We start from the raw sequence: 19,598 nt of genomic DNA, 5'->3' as shown, positions 1-19,598 counted from the left end.
TCTATCTTCTTCTATCTATCTATCTTCTTCTATCTATCTATCTATCTTCTATTTTATCTTCTTCTATCTTCTTCTTCTATCTTTTATCTATATAAATAAAATGAATTCATTTTTTCCCCTCCAAGTTTGACCTTAATAGGATTGAAAATCTAGACATTTTATGCAGATGTACTATGCACAAACTACATCACAATATCTGAAGTGTGTTATAGGCATATTACCTATCCACTACCTCGCTTACCGGAGCTTCCTATATTTTATCTGGTGAGAGTTCACTACCAAAACTGGTTACGATCAATGGAAGTAGTACAGTGTTCTCTCTCTAATAAATTCATACTTCCACCGTCATCCATTTACACCGTCCATGACTGGTCACAGGAAACAATTACGAACACCGGGTTGGGTTTTCATAAATACTGTGAAACGCACCACACTTACTTTACGTTCATTAAAAATAAAAACAAACAAAAAAAAACAACTTTACATTTTCTTTCATTCAAATAAAACTTCTAATAGTTCAATTCCATTTTACTTTGCGTTCTTCGCCACTTACAACATCGTTACTTTTGATTTTTTTAATTGTATTTTTGGGGGGTTTTACATGTATCTTTCCTCTGTTTTTCGTTTTCCCAATATTTCAATTTCTCAAATTTATTTCTCCTCTCTTTCCGTGTTTCCTCTTCATTCGGCAAGTTTCTTTATATTTTCATTTATTTATTTATTTATTATTATTATTATTTTTTTTTTACTTTCCTCTGTTTCTGCTTTCACGATCTTTCCATTTTGTTTATTTATTTCTTTTTTCTTTCCGTTTTTCCTCTTTCTTCGGCAAGTTTAACATCGTTAAAAGTAAGTTTAACATGTTTTTTAAGGAATCAGTTTTGGAATTAGAAATTAAAGTATTTTTTTTCCAATTTCGATTCTGATAACCTGAAAAGTTCCGATTTTTTCTGATTCCGTTTAAGCGTCCCAATGTGACACTTACGTCACCCGCGCGTCGTCCAGTGGTGGAATGACCCCGGTTGTCGGTTCTGATGTTTCCTCAGCGATGATGTCAACGGCCGGTTTCCTGAAACAGACTTGTCATGCAAAACAATTGAAGGGACCAAGTCAATAAGCGTTTCTTTTTGTTTAAACTTCTTTGTATTCAATCAGGGTACAATCGCAGCTAGCTGTTTAGTTAGGGACTGGCCACTTGTTAACTGCGAGGTTTTCTCTTCTCTCTCCGACAGACAACTCAATTATCTATGTGACAGGGTCAATCGATGGGGGAATCTTCGCTCGTCGGACCCAAGGAAGCAAAGCTCTCTCTCTAACTCTCTGAGTCTGACTGTCAATCTCTCAAGGCTCGCTGCTTATATTGTGGGGGCGTGGACTGGGTTTCTTCCCGTTTCAGGTCGTTGGCCAATCAGAATTAAGGGATCACTGTCCGTCAAATCTTCGCCAGGCGGCCTATACCCAAAAAAGGAGCTGTCTTTCTTTCTCTGTTGGCATTCGGGTGTTCTCTAATGGAACTTGACAGGTCGTAAAAACAGAGATGCCCAACTTAATTATTTTTGAGAGGACATAAAAACAGCTGAATCCGATTCCACAAAGGCCACGCGTCTTTTCAATAGGGTCACTTATCGCCCCGCTGTTTGTCGACTGTTTGCTTTGTACATCGGAATTTCATTGGTATCCTCGCCACCCACGGGCTGTCATGGCCAATTTAACGTCATCACGTTCTCTCACCATAAGCTATGATCTTATCTTTTTTTCTCTGTCTTTCTTTCTCTTCCTTTCGTCGTTTACAGCTGCCTTTTTTTTCCTTTTCTTTTTCTACGGGTTCACCGCTACTCTTGGCCTTTTGGTCAGGATCAAAGTGCAGCATCTGTTCTTCGGATGCCGCACTTCCATTTCTTGTTCTCTTTCGGTGGAGGAGAAATCCTTCACGACTGGGACAATTCTTATTTTTGTACCCTTGAGCGTCTCTCACCAACACTAACATATAGCATGGTTGCCAGAGTATTTGGAGGTGTGTGTTAAGCAAAAAAAAAAATAAATAAAAATGAATGGTAGTAGGAAGGAAGGCTTGGACCCGCGAAGGAGGAAAAGAACATGAAAAAACGTGACGTCTGTTACGACCACTGCCAAACCGGAATTGACGTAGGTTTTAAATTAAGGCTAGACAATCGAAAAAAGGGGAGTACTTTCAAAAATATCGGCGAAAAAGCAACCCCTCACTGTAGAAAAGTGCCCAGTTGAGGGTGAAGAAATTAATGTTTTTAGCCAATTTTTCGGTATTTGTCGTATGAAGGATCGAGCTTCAAAATGATCTTGTGAAAATCCGTCGCCTCTGTCAAAAGTTTTAGGCAGACATGCAAACATAGATACATTTATATATTTGTAGCTCAAATTTTCGACCCAAACCGATTAAAAAGCTTGCCCTATCTCTGAATACCCTTTAATTTCAAATGTTTAGACAAGAAATTGTCTGAGTAATTTGGTAGAGACTGCAGAGGTCAAATTTTTTAAACCTTCGACCACTATTATGACCAGTTAACATTTATTGTTTTGGGCTCAAATCAAGTTATTAAGTTAGATCCATGTCCAAGGAACCTATATCTAAAATTTCAAGTGTTTAGATCCAAAATTGACAGTAGAGTTCTCAAAGGTTAAATCGTTGAACTTTGACCCCTTAGCAGCCAAATTTCTGGCCGAAAACTGATTACAAAGATTTTTCCAAATCTCAGTATCCTGCATATCAATTTTTGAGTCTGTAGACTGAAAGTTGACGGAGTTATTGTGTTGGGAAATGTACACAGACAGACACAGACAGATATTTTCACTTTTATAGATATATGCTTCACGTGCTTTATACTAAACCTGCAATATAACGTTAGCTACTTATATATTATCTATGATTCTCCCTCAACTCAGGACTGTACCCTAATCAACCATATTTCTGACAGCGTAGATGCAGCACTTCCTCTAGATACTAGTGCTCATGTACAAGTATTTCGTAACTTAGCCTCCTCCCACTTTTCGCCAAAATATTTGAGACTAGTCCATCACCTTACAGATGCTAAACTTCTGACTGAAAAACAATATGGATTTAGACAAGCCCGTTCACAGCAGACATCCTCACTGTAATCTCTGAATGTATATACCATTCACTGGACAAAGCGGGGGAGGGCAGAGCGGTAGCTCTAGATATATCTAAGGCTTTTGACAGGGTATGGCATGAGGGTCTCCTCAGGAAAATTAGATCATATGGTATCACTGGTAGAATACTTAACATAATTAAATCCTTCTTAGATAAGAGAAAAATCCAGGTTGTCCTCAATGGTCGTACATCTAAACAATATGATATAAATGCGGGAGTGCCTCAGGGGTCTATCCTTGGACCTCTATTGTTCCTAATATTCATTAATGACCTCTCCAACAAAATTGCCTGTGAGATGGGTATATATGCTGATGACACCACACTCTATAACAGGCATGACGGGAAAACAAATGAACACATATCTAAAGAAATGGCAAAAACACTAGAGGATGACCTCCAATCTGTAGTGGAATGGGGACAAAAATGGATGGTCACATTCAATGCTGCCAAGGCTAAACTGGTTTCCTTCAATAATTACAAGAAACCTTCTCTGCCACCAATAGCAATGGCCAGTGACTCTTTATCTGAGAGTACATATTTCAAACTGCTTAGCCTAACGTTCATAGGAAATATGAGTTGGAACAATTACATTGAAAGCATTGCCGGGACCGCTGCAAAGAAGAAGAAAACTACTAACACCCGAAAGTATCCTGTATGTAAGGCCACCATTCGCCCATGTATGGAGTATTGCTGTCACATTTGGGCTGGTGCATCTGCTACTAGTCTCTCGCTCCTAGACAAGGTTCAAAAGAGAGTCGCCAATCTGATAGGCCCTGAACTGGCATCTAAGCTTCACCTCTGTCCCATCAACGAAATGTTGCATCCCTCTGCTTGTTCTACAAGTATTTTAATGGTGAATGCTTTGGCAAACTGCAGACACTTGTGCCCCCACGACGTAGACACCCTCGACAAACCCGACAGGCAGCTAAATCCCACCCCCACACAATAGAGATCCCTAGATGTAAAAGATCTTTCTACTCCAGTAGTTTCTTCTTCAGAACCACGAGACTCTGGAATTCCATTCCAGGTCCCTGCTTCCCCAACTGTACTGACATGCAGAAGTTTAAGTGTAACGTGAACCAACATCTTGCTGCTAAAATCCCAACATAGTACCCCAGTAGTTGCTGCTCCTGATAGTAGCCCCCTACACCAAAGTGGCAATGTGCCTTGTTTGGGATGAAAATGTAATAAAAAAAAAAGAAAACTTTAGTGTCCAACACAGTAATTGACTGTGTTTCTCTAGTTACACAGACACAACTGGTAGCATGACACATAGCATTTTATATCCCATTCTCTATTACAGACAGTAACATTCCTCACCCATCTCCTAGATTGGCAGGATCAGGAAACCCTACTTCTAGGTTTATTTCTGAGCACAATATCCAAGGATTGTGTAACCCACAGCCCACTTTGGAATGCTAATCATGTTGTGATAAGGGTAGAAATCACCCTAAATTCTCGACCCCAAGTTGAAGAGCCATTACTAAAAATGACAAGGTGCTACAAGAAAGCTGAGTGGGAAGCCACTAGGAATCACATCAGACACTCCATAGAATAGTATCTTTTCTTTTTCTGTGGAACTGTGCACAAATGAGGCTACTGAATGGTTCAACGCAGCAATTGAAGCACATGTTCCCACACAAAAGTTCTTTCGCAAACCTCATTCTCCACAGTAGTTCACCTCTACTTGTGCAGCTGCTCAAAGGCAATATGCATTCTGAAAACTTATCTGACAGAAGTCCAGTACAAAGAGAGAGAAGTTTGTAGAAACTAGAAATAATTGTAAGAAAGAAATAGCCGCAGCTAAGAGAAGACATTCTAAAGTTAGGAGAAAACATATTAAGTTGCAGAAATTAAGAACTCATGATTTCTGAAAAATTTATAACAGTGTAGTAAATTATGGACAATCCACAATTCCCCCACCATCTAACAACCTTGGGGTTGACTGCACAGCAACCAAAAAGGCAAACCTGCTTGCTCAACAGTTTGCCTCCAACTCCATTTTAGACCCAACAAACTATCCCTCCTAACTTTCTCTTTGCAGACAGAAACCACATTGGATGATTTGAAACCCACCCCTTTCCATGTTTGTGATGCTATAAAAAACACCTCAAAAACATGTGGGCCTAATCTTATCTCTGCTATTAAAAAACTATTCCACTGAGGTTTTGCTCCAGTTCTCTCCAAACTCTTTAACTTGCTTTCGTGACTGCTGCAAAATTGCTTCTGTTGTACGAGTTTTCAAGAATTCTGGTGAAAGAACTGACCCACTTAATTATTGCCCCATTAGCCTCTTCGCTCTTTGCCAAAATCTTTAAGCAAGTGCTCGTCTGAGTTCCAATCTATGTTCCTTTGCCAAACTTTCACAAAAAACATTTGACTAGCTACAACCACTATCAACAATTTTCCCCATTCTCTATCTGTGCCAAATGCAGATTCCATGAACAAAGTTTATTTCCTAGAACTGCCCATATGTGGAACACTGTTCCATTGACCTGTTTCTCAGCCAATTACAATATAGTAGCCTTCAAGAACAATGTAAACAAGTTCTTGTTCAGCCATATTCTTAAATAATTCAGATTCTACCCAATCTACACCATTAACGATTACTAAACTACCACTTTACATTTATTAACCCCTTATCCTCGAGTGGCTTTTGGGCTTTGATATGTGACTGGTGACTGCCTTGAAAAAAAATCTCATAGATAATAAACTTCTTTCTGACCAACAATGTGGATTAAGCAAGCCCATTCTAATAAAGATATCCTAACTATAATCTCTGAATGTATATACCACAAGGCAAGGGAAACTGTCGATAGCTCTAGATATATCTAAAGTCTTTCACAGGGTTTGGCATAAAGGTCTTCTCATGAAAATCAAACCATACGGTGTTACTGGACGAATCCTTAACATAATCAAATTCTTCTTAGATAAGAGAAAAATTCCGGTTGTGCTTGATGGTCGTACATGAAAACATCATCATATAAATGCATGTGCCACAATGGTTGGTCCTTGAACCTTTATTATTCCTGATATTCATTAACGACCTCCTAGATAAAATTGTCTCTGAGATGTCTATATGTTCTGATGACACTATATTTTATAACAAACTTGAGGAGAAAACGAACACATATCAAAGGAAATGACTAAAACTAGAGGAAGGCCTCCAATCTGTAGTGGAATTGGGCTATAAATGGATTGTAACATTCAATGCTGCCAAGACTAAGTTTCTTTCCTTTAATAAGTACAAGAAACCTTCTCAATCACTGATTCGTATGGCTAATCATACACTACCTGACAGTACATTGTTCAAGCTCCTTGGATTAATATTCTCAGGCAACATGAATTGGAACAAATACATTGAGGTAATTGCAAAGGCAAAGAAGGTGGGTTCTCTCTATCATGCTAAAAGGTTACTCACACCAAGCATGCATGGAGTATTGTTGCCACATTTGGGCTAGTGCATATGCTACTAGTCTATCACTCTTAGACAAGATACAAAAGAGAGTTGCCAACCTGATGGATCCCACATTATCAACCAAACTCCAACCTCTGTACCATCGCCAAAATGTGACATCTTTGTGCCTGTTTTACAAGTATTTCAATGGAAAGTGCTTTAATGAACTCAAACCCCCTTAGTACCCCCTTAATGTAAATACCTCGGAAACCTGACAATCAGCAAAATCCCACCCTACACTGTAGAGATCTAATAACTTATTCCCCCAAATTGCTAGACCTGGAAATTCTCTCCTGAGCCCCTGCTGTCTTAACTGTAGTGATATGCAGAAGGTCAAGTGTAATGTGAACAGACATCTCGCTGCCCAACTCCCTACAAAGTACCCCTGCAAATTTGGTCTCAATTTGTAGCCCTTTACAACTTAGTGGAATTGTGCCTTGTTAGGAGTGAAATAACTGTTAAAAAAGTATATATACATATGTAATATATATATATATATATATATATATATATATATATATATATATATATATATATATATATATATATATTTAAGAAAGTTGTTTCTTATCGTTGAGAACTTTCAGTTGAATTAAGTCAGTCAGTTTAGCTCTTATGCATAGATCATCGTATAACGATTAGATCACTGTCTGACTGACGTAAAAGAACATTTAAAATTAAAATGTTTCAATTCAACATTATTTCACGTGGTTAATGGTAGCCGAATGGATACGGTCTTTGCTAATCGAGCCAGAGATGGCTCGTGTTGTCGAGTTCGAAACACTGAAGATTCCCAAAAGGATGAAATACTAGTGTCTGTAGGTATTTAATTATTATAGTAAAAAAATTATATATATATATATATATATATATATATATATATATTATTACTACAAATTCTGTTATTATTACAAATTCTTATTAATAAAAAATGCAAACAAAAGTAACAACAATATTTTCTTGAGTTACAATTGAACATTATGACACGTGTGCCTTGGATTTGGTACACCCTGCTGAAATAAAAATATGGGGAGACTCTTTCAAAACCGGAAATATACAGTAGACGAATGAACAGCATATGAAAATAATGGAAACACGACACACAGTGATAACTTTCAAAGTTAAATGTTATTATAAAACACTAAACTATGGTAGGGAGGGGATAGGATCAAATAGAATAAAAATAAAACAAATTACGAGGATATGGAAGGGGTGTCTTTACTACTATCTGAAAATACCAACGAGAAATACATCAGTATAAGAAAATATATTAGTCCGAACGAAACAATGGCAATATGCACTCGTTGACTTAAATATATGAGAGAGAAGTAACTCACCGTTTTTATGTTTCTTTTCTCTTTTTTTTTCTCTTTTAACTTTCACAGTGAAAGTTAAACCTTCATTTTATTCGCCTCGGACGACAGTTTATAACATGTGATATCCCTGCGTAGTGTCCGTCCACATCTTGGTTATTCTTGGAATATTGTGTCTCCTGTGTTTGTGGAATCAACATCCTATATTCCGACACCGCCGGCTTGTTCTCCCAGGCATTATTTTTCTTTCGCTGTTGATGGGGGGGGGTCGACATCGGTTCGTTCATCTGTCGCTTGGTGAAGTGGTGGAGATTTTTCCACCTCCTCTTGGTGCAACGGCCAGACGGAATCTGTTTTCTGTACCCAACGGTCTCCTTTCCTCTTTTTCCCTTTCTTTCTCTCTCCTCTCTATACATTCCTTATTCCTATCTTTTCTTTATTTGTTGCTTAGCAACTAGCAGGAGTCACAAAGCGGTCAACTTGTTAGCTTTAGTGCTTTTCCACCTCTCTTTCCTACTCCTATACTATTTCTTTCTGTCTCTCTCTTTTTCTCCTAGAAACGTGGTTTCTTTTTCTATACTGTCTCTTCCTCTCTTGGAAACCATGTTCATCTTACCTTTGATAAAATAATAAAATAACAAAAAAAAAACGATACATTTCTCGTTGGCCTAAAAATTGAATATTTCAATTTTTATTTAAATACATAATCCAATTTAAGGGTTACGTCACATTCCCCCACCAGAACAAATGAAAAAGCGTGACATGTCACGTTTTTTCACAAAATTTGGGGTAAGTGGCGCAGGCAATTATCACAATCCTCGTGGTTTCCACTGCCTTACAAAATGCTAACTTGAGTGGGAGTGCTTCCAAGTATTTATCTGATGGATGGCCTTTATACCAATTTTTATGTCAACGTAAATTATTTCTCTTAACTTTATTCTTATAACTGTCACCGTCTTCATCATTGTCGTCACTATGGGTCAGCTTATTCTCGTTAGGATCGTCCATGTTTTCTACACTTAATTCGTCTTTCTCCCTATCGTCGTTATCTTTCTCTTTCGAGTTATTAACTGAAATTTCCTCTGCATGTTCTATCTCCGTCATATGGTTCATTCGCGCAAGTATCTGCATTTTCGTCATTCGGTGTATCTTTACCACCATCAACATTATTGTCGTCGTACTATCGTCATTTATCTTGTGAACTAAACCAATCTTCTTTCCAACACAGGAAAGTTTCGTCTCACTGGCTTTCTCAATGGATTTCTTCCCCTCGGATATTATTTCATTACCGCTGTCACCATAATCAGAATCACTCAATTTATTTGGATAACTGTCATCCCTTTTGTATCTAAATACGTTATCATGGTCGTCATCACACTTCTTGTTTAATTTCTTATCTCTGTCGTTTTTAGCTTTTTCTTTCAATTTATTCTCATTAATATCACCGTCTGCAGTTTATTTTATTATTAGTTATTAATATCACCATCTCTGCAGTTTATTTTATTATCAGTTCATTTATTATTTATTATTCACTATTACTTAAATGGGTTAGAAGAAACTAGTTGGGGTGGGAAATTTTTAGAACTATTTGTAAACATGTATATTACACATATATGTTCGTCTATTATCTTGCTTACTTCTTTGATACTCGTCGCTTGTCTGATTTTTATATTAGTCTTTTCAGTCTCTATATGAATCATTTTTTCCGCAGACGGTACTAATTTTAACGTGGCTGTATTGAATACTTTATTTTCCACTAAGTATATTGTTACTATTCGTTCTAACTGCGTCTTCAGCATACTGGGTGCGACAGCTAAGTCATAATGTTTTCCGATGATGATGTCTGTCTATGCCGGGCAAACCAGTATCCATTTTGAAACAAGAATTGAACAACATGTTCCTTTAGGTTTTCAAAATAAAAATAAAAACAAAATTATCCTCAACCCCACCCACAATAATTTGGATTCTGCTATTGGAAATCATTTATTGGATAACCCAAAATGTGGGTAGGCTTATAAGGACAACTTTTTTTCAATTTTATTTTAAGGCCGATCGAGCAGTCATTTGAAAATTCTCAAATCCGTCTCTATTGCACGGCTTAAACCCTCTCTCTGCAAGCAGAAACGGTTTGTGAACACCCTGGACCTGTTTGGCAAATTGTAGTGATATTTTAGATGTTTCCCCATTCCCTTTTTCCTCTTTTTTTTTCTCCCTGTATATTTATACATGGATTATCATTTCCCATTCGTGATAGTTTAATATATATATATATATAATTTTAAAATAATATTCATTATATATATATATATATATATATATATATATATTAGCTTGAGAAGTTCTTGCGAAATTTTTAACTTATGATTTCAAATGATTTATTTTCAAATGAATATTCTTTATAATACCTTTACTTTATATATCATTTCAAAGGATGGTTTTTTTTCGCTCTATCTAATTGTTTAAATTACAATCGTTTTAAATTATGTCTTATTTTCAGAACATTGAATACAAGATGTAAAAAAAGCAAATTTACACAATTTTCTCATTTCAATTCAAGCTTTGACTTTAATCCTGAATATTTGTCTCGTTTTCTTTTTATCAATCTTTTTTTGTTTTTCCTAAATCTTTTATGTCAAATATACTATTATCAACCAATACTTTGTTCCTATATTTAAAACTCTAGGGTTATAATCAGGATTCGGTTCTGGGGTTCGGGAAGGAGTGAATCACTCTCTCGACAACAGCATGTTTCTGCGCTCTTCTTTTCCAATCGATCACACCTGGCCTCTCGCTACCAATGCACCAATGTCACACTGCACAATCTGAACGTCAGCAATACAAAATTCTTTTCAAGAGAAAATGTTCACGACTCTTTTCACTCTCCCCCCCCCCAGGGAATTTTTCCCTGCTTTTATATCCTCCTATCTAGAAAAAAAAAGGAAGAGACAAGAAAAAAAATAGCTTCTCCCATCATGCTCTGCCGTCCCAAGATGCCCTTCGTGTATACAAATGCGCTGGCCATCCTTTCCTTCTTCTTTCCCAAAGAGCGATGCAGATACGCCCGGTACGTTTCTTTTTTTTTGTTTTTCTTCTTTTCTTACCATATACCTCACACGCCCCCCTGATCCTTGAGATCAATAAGACACTTCATAATCCTTCATCCAAGCAGGTCTCCTCCTCTCACGTTGAGGCCTCTGGGGGACAACTTCTTGGGGGTTGACATTTTCAGGTTCACTACAGACATTCTCGTCCAGTTATAAAGAACAACAATGTGGGGCTAAGTCGAATTGGGATGCATCGTTAGCTTCTTGGTGGATATCAACTTCCTCCTCTTCACTGCCATCACTGCACACTGGCAGGGTTACACGACGCAGGTCTAGGATATGCCGGGTAATGCCATTTACCATTACGTTATTCTTTGGCTGCGTTCCCGTTACGACCCCCCTCCCCCAGCGAGTGGTACATTTTGCATTGGGGGGCTTTACTCACACCTCCTCACCCACTTTAATGGTAGCTTCTTCACCCTCAATTCCTACCGTTTTGTTGCACGAATGCCGCCACTTATATGCAAAGATGGCTCTATGAGGCACAGTTGTCTCATCTTTTCTGGTTTTCGGTGAGATGTTGTACCAAAACATCGCCTCCATGGGTGAAATGTTTCTTTTTTCCGCAGCAGCCTTGATTCCTCTCCACTATCTTATTGCCACTCGGGCGATACGCTGCCCTAAAAAATTGCCTTAATCCCCACTTATCACACACCTTTTTAAAGGCTTCTGATCAGAAAGTGGGGCCATTGTCCATTAACAGTTCCTCAACCAGCCCTCTTTCCAAAAATATTTCTTTGATGACCCCTCCGATCGCCCATGCAACTCCTGCCCTGATCTCTCTCCATATGGCAAACTTCCCCAGTCCACAGTCGACCATCGACAGATACAGCTTATGGTGATAATGGGTCACATCAATGGCCAATCGCTTCCAGTCCTCTGCAATGTGTAACTCTCCTGCTTCATGTCTGGATGGTCCAGGGTCTATCGATTGGCACTCCTGACAGTGCTCCACTACCTCCCTGACCTCCTTCTCGGTGGTTTCCAGGTAAACCTCTCTTGCCAGGAATAACATCCGTTCTCGACCAAAGTGGTGCATTTCATGTAACTTTTTAACTTCCTCTCCTGCACAGCATACTGAGGAAACCTCCTTTCTGTTTTGCAGCCAGGCCTTCTTTACCCATGTCATCGAATCCGCCTTGTTCTTTTCTGATGGGATCAGCACTACAGATACTGGAATTCAGCTATCAAATCTGCAAGTGCTCCAAGCCTGTGCTTGATCAGCATTTCTGCAGCACCTCTGATCCTAACTCTCTTATCACCAGTCACTGCTGACCTGATCCATGAAACTACCATTGCCGAATTGGATTTGATTTCAATCGTTTTCAATTCCCACTTCAGGGCCAGATTGATTCCTTTCATAGCGCCCTCCAGTTCGGCTACGTTGATATGGGAATAGTCGTTTTTCTTCCTTAACCATGCTGCATCTTCCACAGTTATGCCTCCCATCTCTAATATGACGCCAATGCCAGACTGCTAGCATCGCACCAAATCACCCCCCGCGTCTCCGCCGCTGACGTACCATTCCCCCTTTGCTGGGTCTTCTTTCGTCACTCTCGCGATGATTTCTTGTAGCATGTTCGTGACCTCCTTCATCACACAGCCCTCCCAGCCATCAGTGCCCGGTTGTCATTTAATAAAGCTGCACGCTATCCTGAGCCAGCCGGCGATTGGATAGTGTCCCACCAGTCTCCTGCAGACCGAGAAGAGTTCTCGTTTTGTCAGGTCGGTTCCGATTTCGGGTATTGCATTCCCTCGTCTAAAGGCAAAGCTTCCTTTGCCATCTCGGCATAGTTTCAACCCCAATGCCACTCCTCCATCCAGGGACTCCGCCGGTTTTGCAGTCAACCCATATCTCGCGACATGGCCTCTCACTTTCTCTGCTGTCACCTCTGCTTCCTCCACAAGAATGTCGTCAATGTACGAACTAGTGGCCTTGTCCACTGTACAGTCTTTACTCAGTACCGTCTTCAGCATGGCAGTCATAATTTTTGGGGCTGAGCTCAGCCCAAAGCCTAACCTCGTCAGGCAATACAACTTCCCTTTGTACCAGACCAATTGATGTTTCCAGAGTTTTTCATCTCCATGGATCTGGAGATAAGCCGACTTCAAGTCGACAATCTTAGTGACCTGCTTTATTCTCCTCCACTTCCTCATCACGTCTTCACATACATCAATCCCCCTTTCCAGTGTGGCAGGCTACATATCTGTTTAATTTTCTGAAATTCAGTACCGGTCTAACTTTGTTCTTTGTGGCTTAAACAACCGCTAGTAATGGTAGCACTCCTTTTTCTTCCCCTGTCCACGGTTTCAGAATTCCCTCCTCTATCCACCTCTCCACTTCTTCCTCAAATCCTTTTCTTATTTCTCCTCGCAGTGTTTTCTCATAGCAGCTTACTTTGTTTCGTAGTTCCTGCGGCCCGGAGATCCATTTCCATTCCACCGTCCAACTTTCACCATCGAACCTTGCCAGGAAATCCTCGTCCTCGATGCAGCAAGCCTCCGGTTTTTGTGTTCTGATATTTCTATCACCTTCCACTCCTGCCATTCCTACTTCACTGAGGCATCCAAAAGTTACTTGGCCCTCCTCTCAACATAGCGCCCCCCAGTTGGTTGATCACACTTACACTTAAAACCACATCAACATCACCAACCAGACGATCCAACACCAGTGCTCGTAGTCCAATAGGCACACCTTGCACCAGTACTTCCACTGTTGTCTCTTCCAGGCATTTAACCTCCCTGCCATCCACGGTCTTAATGCTCCTGAAAGAGCGATGCAGATACGCCCGGTACGTTTCTTTTTATTTTTTTTTCTTCTTTTCTAACCATATACCCCACAAAAACGATAGAAAAAAAAGTCTTCTATGAAATTGAACATTTCCCAAATTATATTTGCATATTATCTGAACTCCAAAACATGCAGCTTTTTTTTTTCTCTCTAAAGTATGCATTACTTCGAGCTAGTCTAAACTTAATACGTAACCCTAAAGGTATTACTTCTTAACCAGTTTTTTAAACGAGTTAAAATTTAATCAGACTTTCCAATTTGATAAAAGTTCCATTATAACGTATTTATTATGGAGTGGAGCTGAAATGGTCGAACATTCTGGCATGAGGTAGATAATTCAATGTTGAATTTAAAATAAATAAATAAAAATACAGAACTCACCAAGATTCCCCCACCAAGATTCCCCCACCACTACCACCACCGCCACCCAACATACACTTTAAATATTTGCATAAAGACAGACTGACTGACTAGCATCCCTTTTTACACTATGAACTCAAGAAGTAACTTTTCTATGTAACTTTTGAAGTCTACTAACATCCGTGTATTGCAAACTTTTGTTTTATTTTTTCTTATTCCAGCTTTGACTTTAATCCTGAATATTTGTCACATTTACTTTTATTTATCTTTTTTTGTTTTTCCTAAATCTTTTTTGTCAAATATACTATTATTAACCAATACTTTTGCCTATATTTAAAACCGAGAGAAAAAAAGTCTCCCATGAAATTGAACATTTCTCAAATTATACTTGCATATTATTTGAATTAAAAAACGACTTAAAATTTAATCAGACGTTCCAATTTGATAAAAGTTCCAGTATAGCATATTTATTATGGGGTGGAGCTGGAACGGTTGAACATTCTGGCATGAGGTAGATAAAGGCAAAAAGTATCCATGCATAATCTGGGAGGGGAGACTATATTCAAGTACTATCCTAAGCTGGGTATGGGGCAACGGACTTATACTTAGTAGATATTAATAAGTCCTTCTCACCTTTTTTTTAAAATGGAGAATAGATAATACATGTGGATGTGTTATCGGCAGCTCCAGTAACTCTCGCTTCTCATTTTTTTGTTCTTCAATCTTCATTCAATGAGTGATTTTTCTGACAAAGGGTGAAGAAAAAACTTTTCCAGGTCGGTAGTACTTAGCGAACAGTAGCCTGAGATGTCGGAAAATTTTTGTTTCTATGTCTATCCTTGTGGTCATGTCACTAGTAAGGGTGCTGGAGGTAAACGTTTCATCTGGGCTGACGTTATCCGCATGATAGTCAGGGACCCGAACCTTGGATTAACCACTAAGGAGGGTGTCCTATCAGCAGGTACAAAGTACCGGGGCTGCTGTATTGCCATTTGGTGAATGGATTCTTGACCATACAGTAGTTTCTAGTAGGGCCTCTCGATGCCATACTAGTGGGTAATTGTTACCTTATCATGTGCTACAAAAACAAAAAACAAATTTCTTGTCTTTTTCTCTCTTACTTTGCCTCTCTGTCCTGCTCCAACCAAGTCTATCGACCTGTTCCACAAATCCGAAAACCTCAACATGACAAATCTCCAAAAACAAAATACGAATAAACCTAGAACCCCTTCTTCTAACGTAGACCGCTACTACCAGGTCTTCTCCTCCAACATCAGGGGTTTACATTCCAACCTTCTGGAGGTTGAAACACAATCATAGGAGACAAAACCGGACATATTCTTTCTAATTGAAACTGGCATAGGGCCAACCACTTCACTAGACGAATTCATAATTAAAGGATACTCTAACTTAACATCTAAGTCTGACCCACAAGATCGCCATGGGCATGGAATATGTGCCTACATTAAAGATGGCTTTCCATGTGGTAGGGATATCTCCAGAGAAGACCCTAATTTACCTTATATGTGCTTCAGGTTGCACTAGCTTACACCACTGCATTTATATTTGCCCTCTATCACTCCCACAACAGTGGGGTTACTATCTTTAAGAGCATATTTGCAAAAATTGACCACATCCTGTCTGCTCATCCTTCGGCTAACATTCACATTTGCAGTGACTTCAATGTTCATAATGTGGAATGGCTGATCCGCTCAAATAAGACTGATGATGAGGGGAGGTTCTGTCATGATTTTGCCACTGCCTATGACCTCACTCAGATTGTTCATGAACCCACCCATGTGCCTGATACTACCAGTCACAACTTCCCCTGAGCTATGTTCATGTTCCGTTCTATCTCCTCTGGGTGTTCCGTTCTATCTCCTCTGGGATCCTCCAGCCACTCCATTGTAGCAGTTAAGATAAAAATGAAATGTAATAAGTCTTCAGACGTACCTCTCCACCGTACTGTATATCGATACTCTATGGCTGACTGGAATAGCTTCCGTACATTCATATCCAATCTACCTTTGCATTCCATGTTTATAAGGATGTGTCCTCTATAGTATCAGACCTGACCGAATGGTTAATTGTAGGCATAGACTGATTCATACTATCCAAAATATTCCAACAAAAACCTAACAGCCAGCCATGGTTCTCCCCAGAATGTGCTGCTGCCATCGCACACAGAAATCACTTTTTCCATAGCTACCAACGTAATAGGTGTACTGAGATTAAAGCTGCTTTCAGGACTGCCAGCAATCACTGTAAAAGAGTAATAAAAAATGCAAGAGAGCTATATGCTCAGTTCGTTAAATCCAAAGTAGCTGAGCAACGGCTTGGTTCCCACCAGTTTTGGCAAATAGCAAACAGGATGCTGAACAGAAACGTGTGTTCTATCTCAACCATCATCAATGAACCTGGGGTCATCTCGTCAGCATCAGACAAGACTAAACTATTTGCCAAGAACTTTGCAGCTAATTCTACCTTATGCGATGAAGGCCATCAACTCCTCGTATTTCCTCCTTTAACAGACAACACGCTATGCAACATACAAATATCTGTGCATGAGGTTGCCAAGCTAATCAAGAACCTTGATTCCAGTAAAGCAACTGGCCCTGACGGCATTCCAGTTATAGTGCTGAAAAAGCTCCAACCTGAACTTACCCCCATACTTTCAAAACTGTTTAAACGTTGCCTTAAGGAGAAGTGCTTTCCAACACCCTGGAAAACCTCATCAGTATGCCCTGTATTTAAGAATTCAGGTGAAAAGTCATCTCCCTCTCAGTACAGACCAATAAGTCTCCTATGTGTCATGAGTAAGGTGTTGGAATCCATAATAAATAGAGAAATAGTCAACCACCTCAGCAGAAACAACCTTCTTAGTGACACACAATATGGTTTCCGTTCTGCACGATCTACTGCAGATGTGCTAACGGTTATATCTCATAGGATTAGTGAATCTTTTGACAAAGGCTTTCTTTCCAGGGCAATTGCTCTTGACATATCGAAGGCCTTCGATAAGGTATGGCATAAGGGCCTACTTCACAAGATTTCAAGCTACGGTATCACCGGTAATGTTTTCTCAATCATTAAATCATTTCTCTCTGATGGGCTCGTAAGAGTAGTGGTTGATGGACAGAAATCAGAGGCCCACAGTATTAATGCTGGAGTCCCTCAGGGGTCCATCCTGGGCCCAACTCTCTTTCTGATCTACATCAATGATCTCCCAAAACACATACTTAAATCATTCGTTGACATCTATGCTAATGACACGACCATCTATGGCAACACATCAAAGGCCGTAAATGACAAAGTTCTCTCTAATTCTCTCTCTTCTGATCTTGAGCGCATGGTACTGTGGAGAAAAAGGTGGTTGGTTACTTTGATGCATCCAAAACCAAGCTTCTATCTTTACATCATCAACGCTCTGATCCCCATCTGACATCAATTGAAATGGATGGCTCTCGTCTTGGAGAGGCTCCATGTTTTGACAAGCTTTTGGGTTTAACCTTTACTCCTGATCTAAAATGGAACACATACATCAGGTCTGTTGCTAAGGACGCCAGGAAAATGGTGGGATCCTTTTACCGCTCCAGAAGATATCTCACTACTGATGCAATTCTCTATCTGTATAAAAGCCAAGTACGTCCATGGATGGAGTACTGCTGCCACATCTGGGCAGGAGCTGCTAAAAACAGCCTATCCTGCCTTGACAGAGTACAAAATAGACTTCGTAGCTTAGTGGGAGATGCCTTCTTTTTTTTCTCTGCAGCCTCTCTCCCACAGAAGAGACGTTGCGAGCCTATCTTTGTTTTATCATTTCCATGGCAAGTGCTCGTCTGAGCTCCAATCTCTCATCCTCCCCTAGCCAATCTTTCACGAGAAACACCCGTCTGGCTGAAATTACTGTCAATAATTTTCCCCACTCTTTATCTGTGCCTAAATTCAACCATAGATTCCATGAGCAGAGCTTCTTTCTCAGAAGTGCACGACTGTGGAACTCTCTTCCGTTTGCCTGTTTCCCACCTGACTACAACTTAGATGTCTTCAAATTCAACATAAACAAATCCCTGACAAACCGCCCTCTTAAGTAAGATACTCTATCAAATCTCCAATACTAATGATTACTACAATACTATCTCATTGATTACTCTACATGCAATAACCCTTATCCTTGAGTGGCCTCCGGGCCTTGATAAGTGGTGACCTACATGTGAAAAAAAAAAAAAAAAAAAGAAGCTAGGCCAAAAAGCTGCTGAAGCAGCTTGCAATATCAGTGAAGTATTTGACCCAGGACCCACTACTGAACACACAGCACAATGATGGCTTAAGAAATTTTGTGGCGGTGATGAGTCTTGAAGATCATGAGCGTAGTAGTCGGCCATCGGATGTTAACAACGATCAATTAAGAGCCTTAGTCGAAGCCAATCCATGAACAACTGTTTGAGAACTTGCTTTTGAATTAGATGTAACGTATACGATGATTTTCAACCACTTGAGAGAGATTGGAAAGACAAAAAGCTTGGTGCCTCACGAATTGAACGACAACTAAAAAAAAACACTGTTATGAATCGTCATCTTTCCTTCTTTTATGTAACAAGAATGACTCGTTTCTCGACCAGGCTGTTACTTGTTTACGACAACCGACGACACTCAGCTCTGTGGTTAGATGCCGACGAAGCTCAACAACACTTCCCGAAGCCAGAGTTGCACCAAAAGAAGGTCTGCAACCAATTTCATCCATTAGTTTTTTGAAATGCAGATGAAACTATTATGGCAATGACGTACTACCAACAAATGGATGAAATGCATCAGAAACTTTGACAACAACACCCAGCATTAGTCAACAGAAAAGGTCCAATTCTCCTCCACAACAATGCCCGACTGTACGTTGCTAAACTGACTCAGCAGAAGTTGAACAAATTCAGCTATGAAACTCAACCTCATCTGCCATCCTCTCCAGACCTTTCAACTACTTATTACAACTTTTCTAAGCATCTCAACAACTTTCTGCATGAGAAATGCTTCAAAAACATAAGCGATACAAAAAACGCCTTCAATGACCACAAGAACACAAGATTTTTGTTACTGGCATAAATACACTTGTTTTGCATTGAAAAAGTGTGTTGATTCTGAGGGTGCCTGTTTCGATAAATAAATTTTTGTTTGAATAGAGATATCTGAATTTTAAAGTTAAAAACCGTAAGAACTTTCTTGTCAACCTCACATACACACACACACACACACATATATATAATATCTTTGCAAAAATGTAGACATCAAAAATATGAAATGAGATCATCTTGTGTATTTTCTTATGAGTTACATTTGTTTCATAAATGTTTGCACAATCCATGCTATTAATCTATATAATTATAAAACTCAAATGACCTTGTAATGAGTGTTGTAACCACACATCGGTTTATGA

The 19,598-nt window shown here is 39.3% G+C and overlaps 1 protein-coding gene across 9 annotated transcripts in view; it reads left to right on the top strand.

The window, feature by feature from the left end:
* LOC145254893 (sodium-independent sulfate anion transporter-like) overlaps positions 1-19,598 on the top strand; it is a 635,989-nt gene that overhangs the window by 222,956 nt on the left and 393,435 nt on the right. For 4 of the 9 annotated variants that reach the window (XR_013863830.1, XM_080113811.1, XM_080113813.1 and 1 more), the window contains exon 10: positions 13,749-13,811. The exons of the other annotated variants lie outside the window; for them this stretch is intronic. Coding sequence is in view for 3 of the 4 variants with exons in the window: in XM_080113811.1 (XP_079969937.1) it covers positions 13,749-13,811 (63 nt within the window). In the remaining variant the exon portion in view is untranslated. The remainder of the gene's footprint in view (positions 1-13,748; positions 13,812-19,598) is intronic. 9 annotated transcript variants of the gene reach the window in all.

The sequence above is a fragment of the Euprymna scolopes genome, chromosome 30 (genome assembly GCF_053919585.1).
Source record: "Euprymna scolopes isolate OS-2025 chromosome 30, ASM5391958v1, whole genome shotgun sequence".
NCBI classification, from domain to species: domain Eukaryota; kingdom Metazoa; phylum Mollusca; class Cephalopoda; order Sepiida; family Sepiolidae; genus Euprymna; species Euprymna scolopes.
The sequence above is the reverse complement of the archived record's forward strand: the minus strand, read 5'-3'. Positions and strand labels throughout refer to the sequence as shown.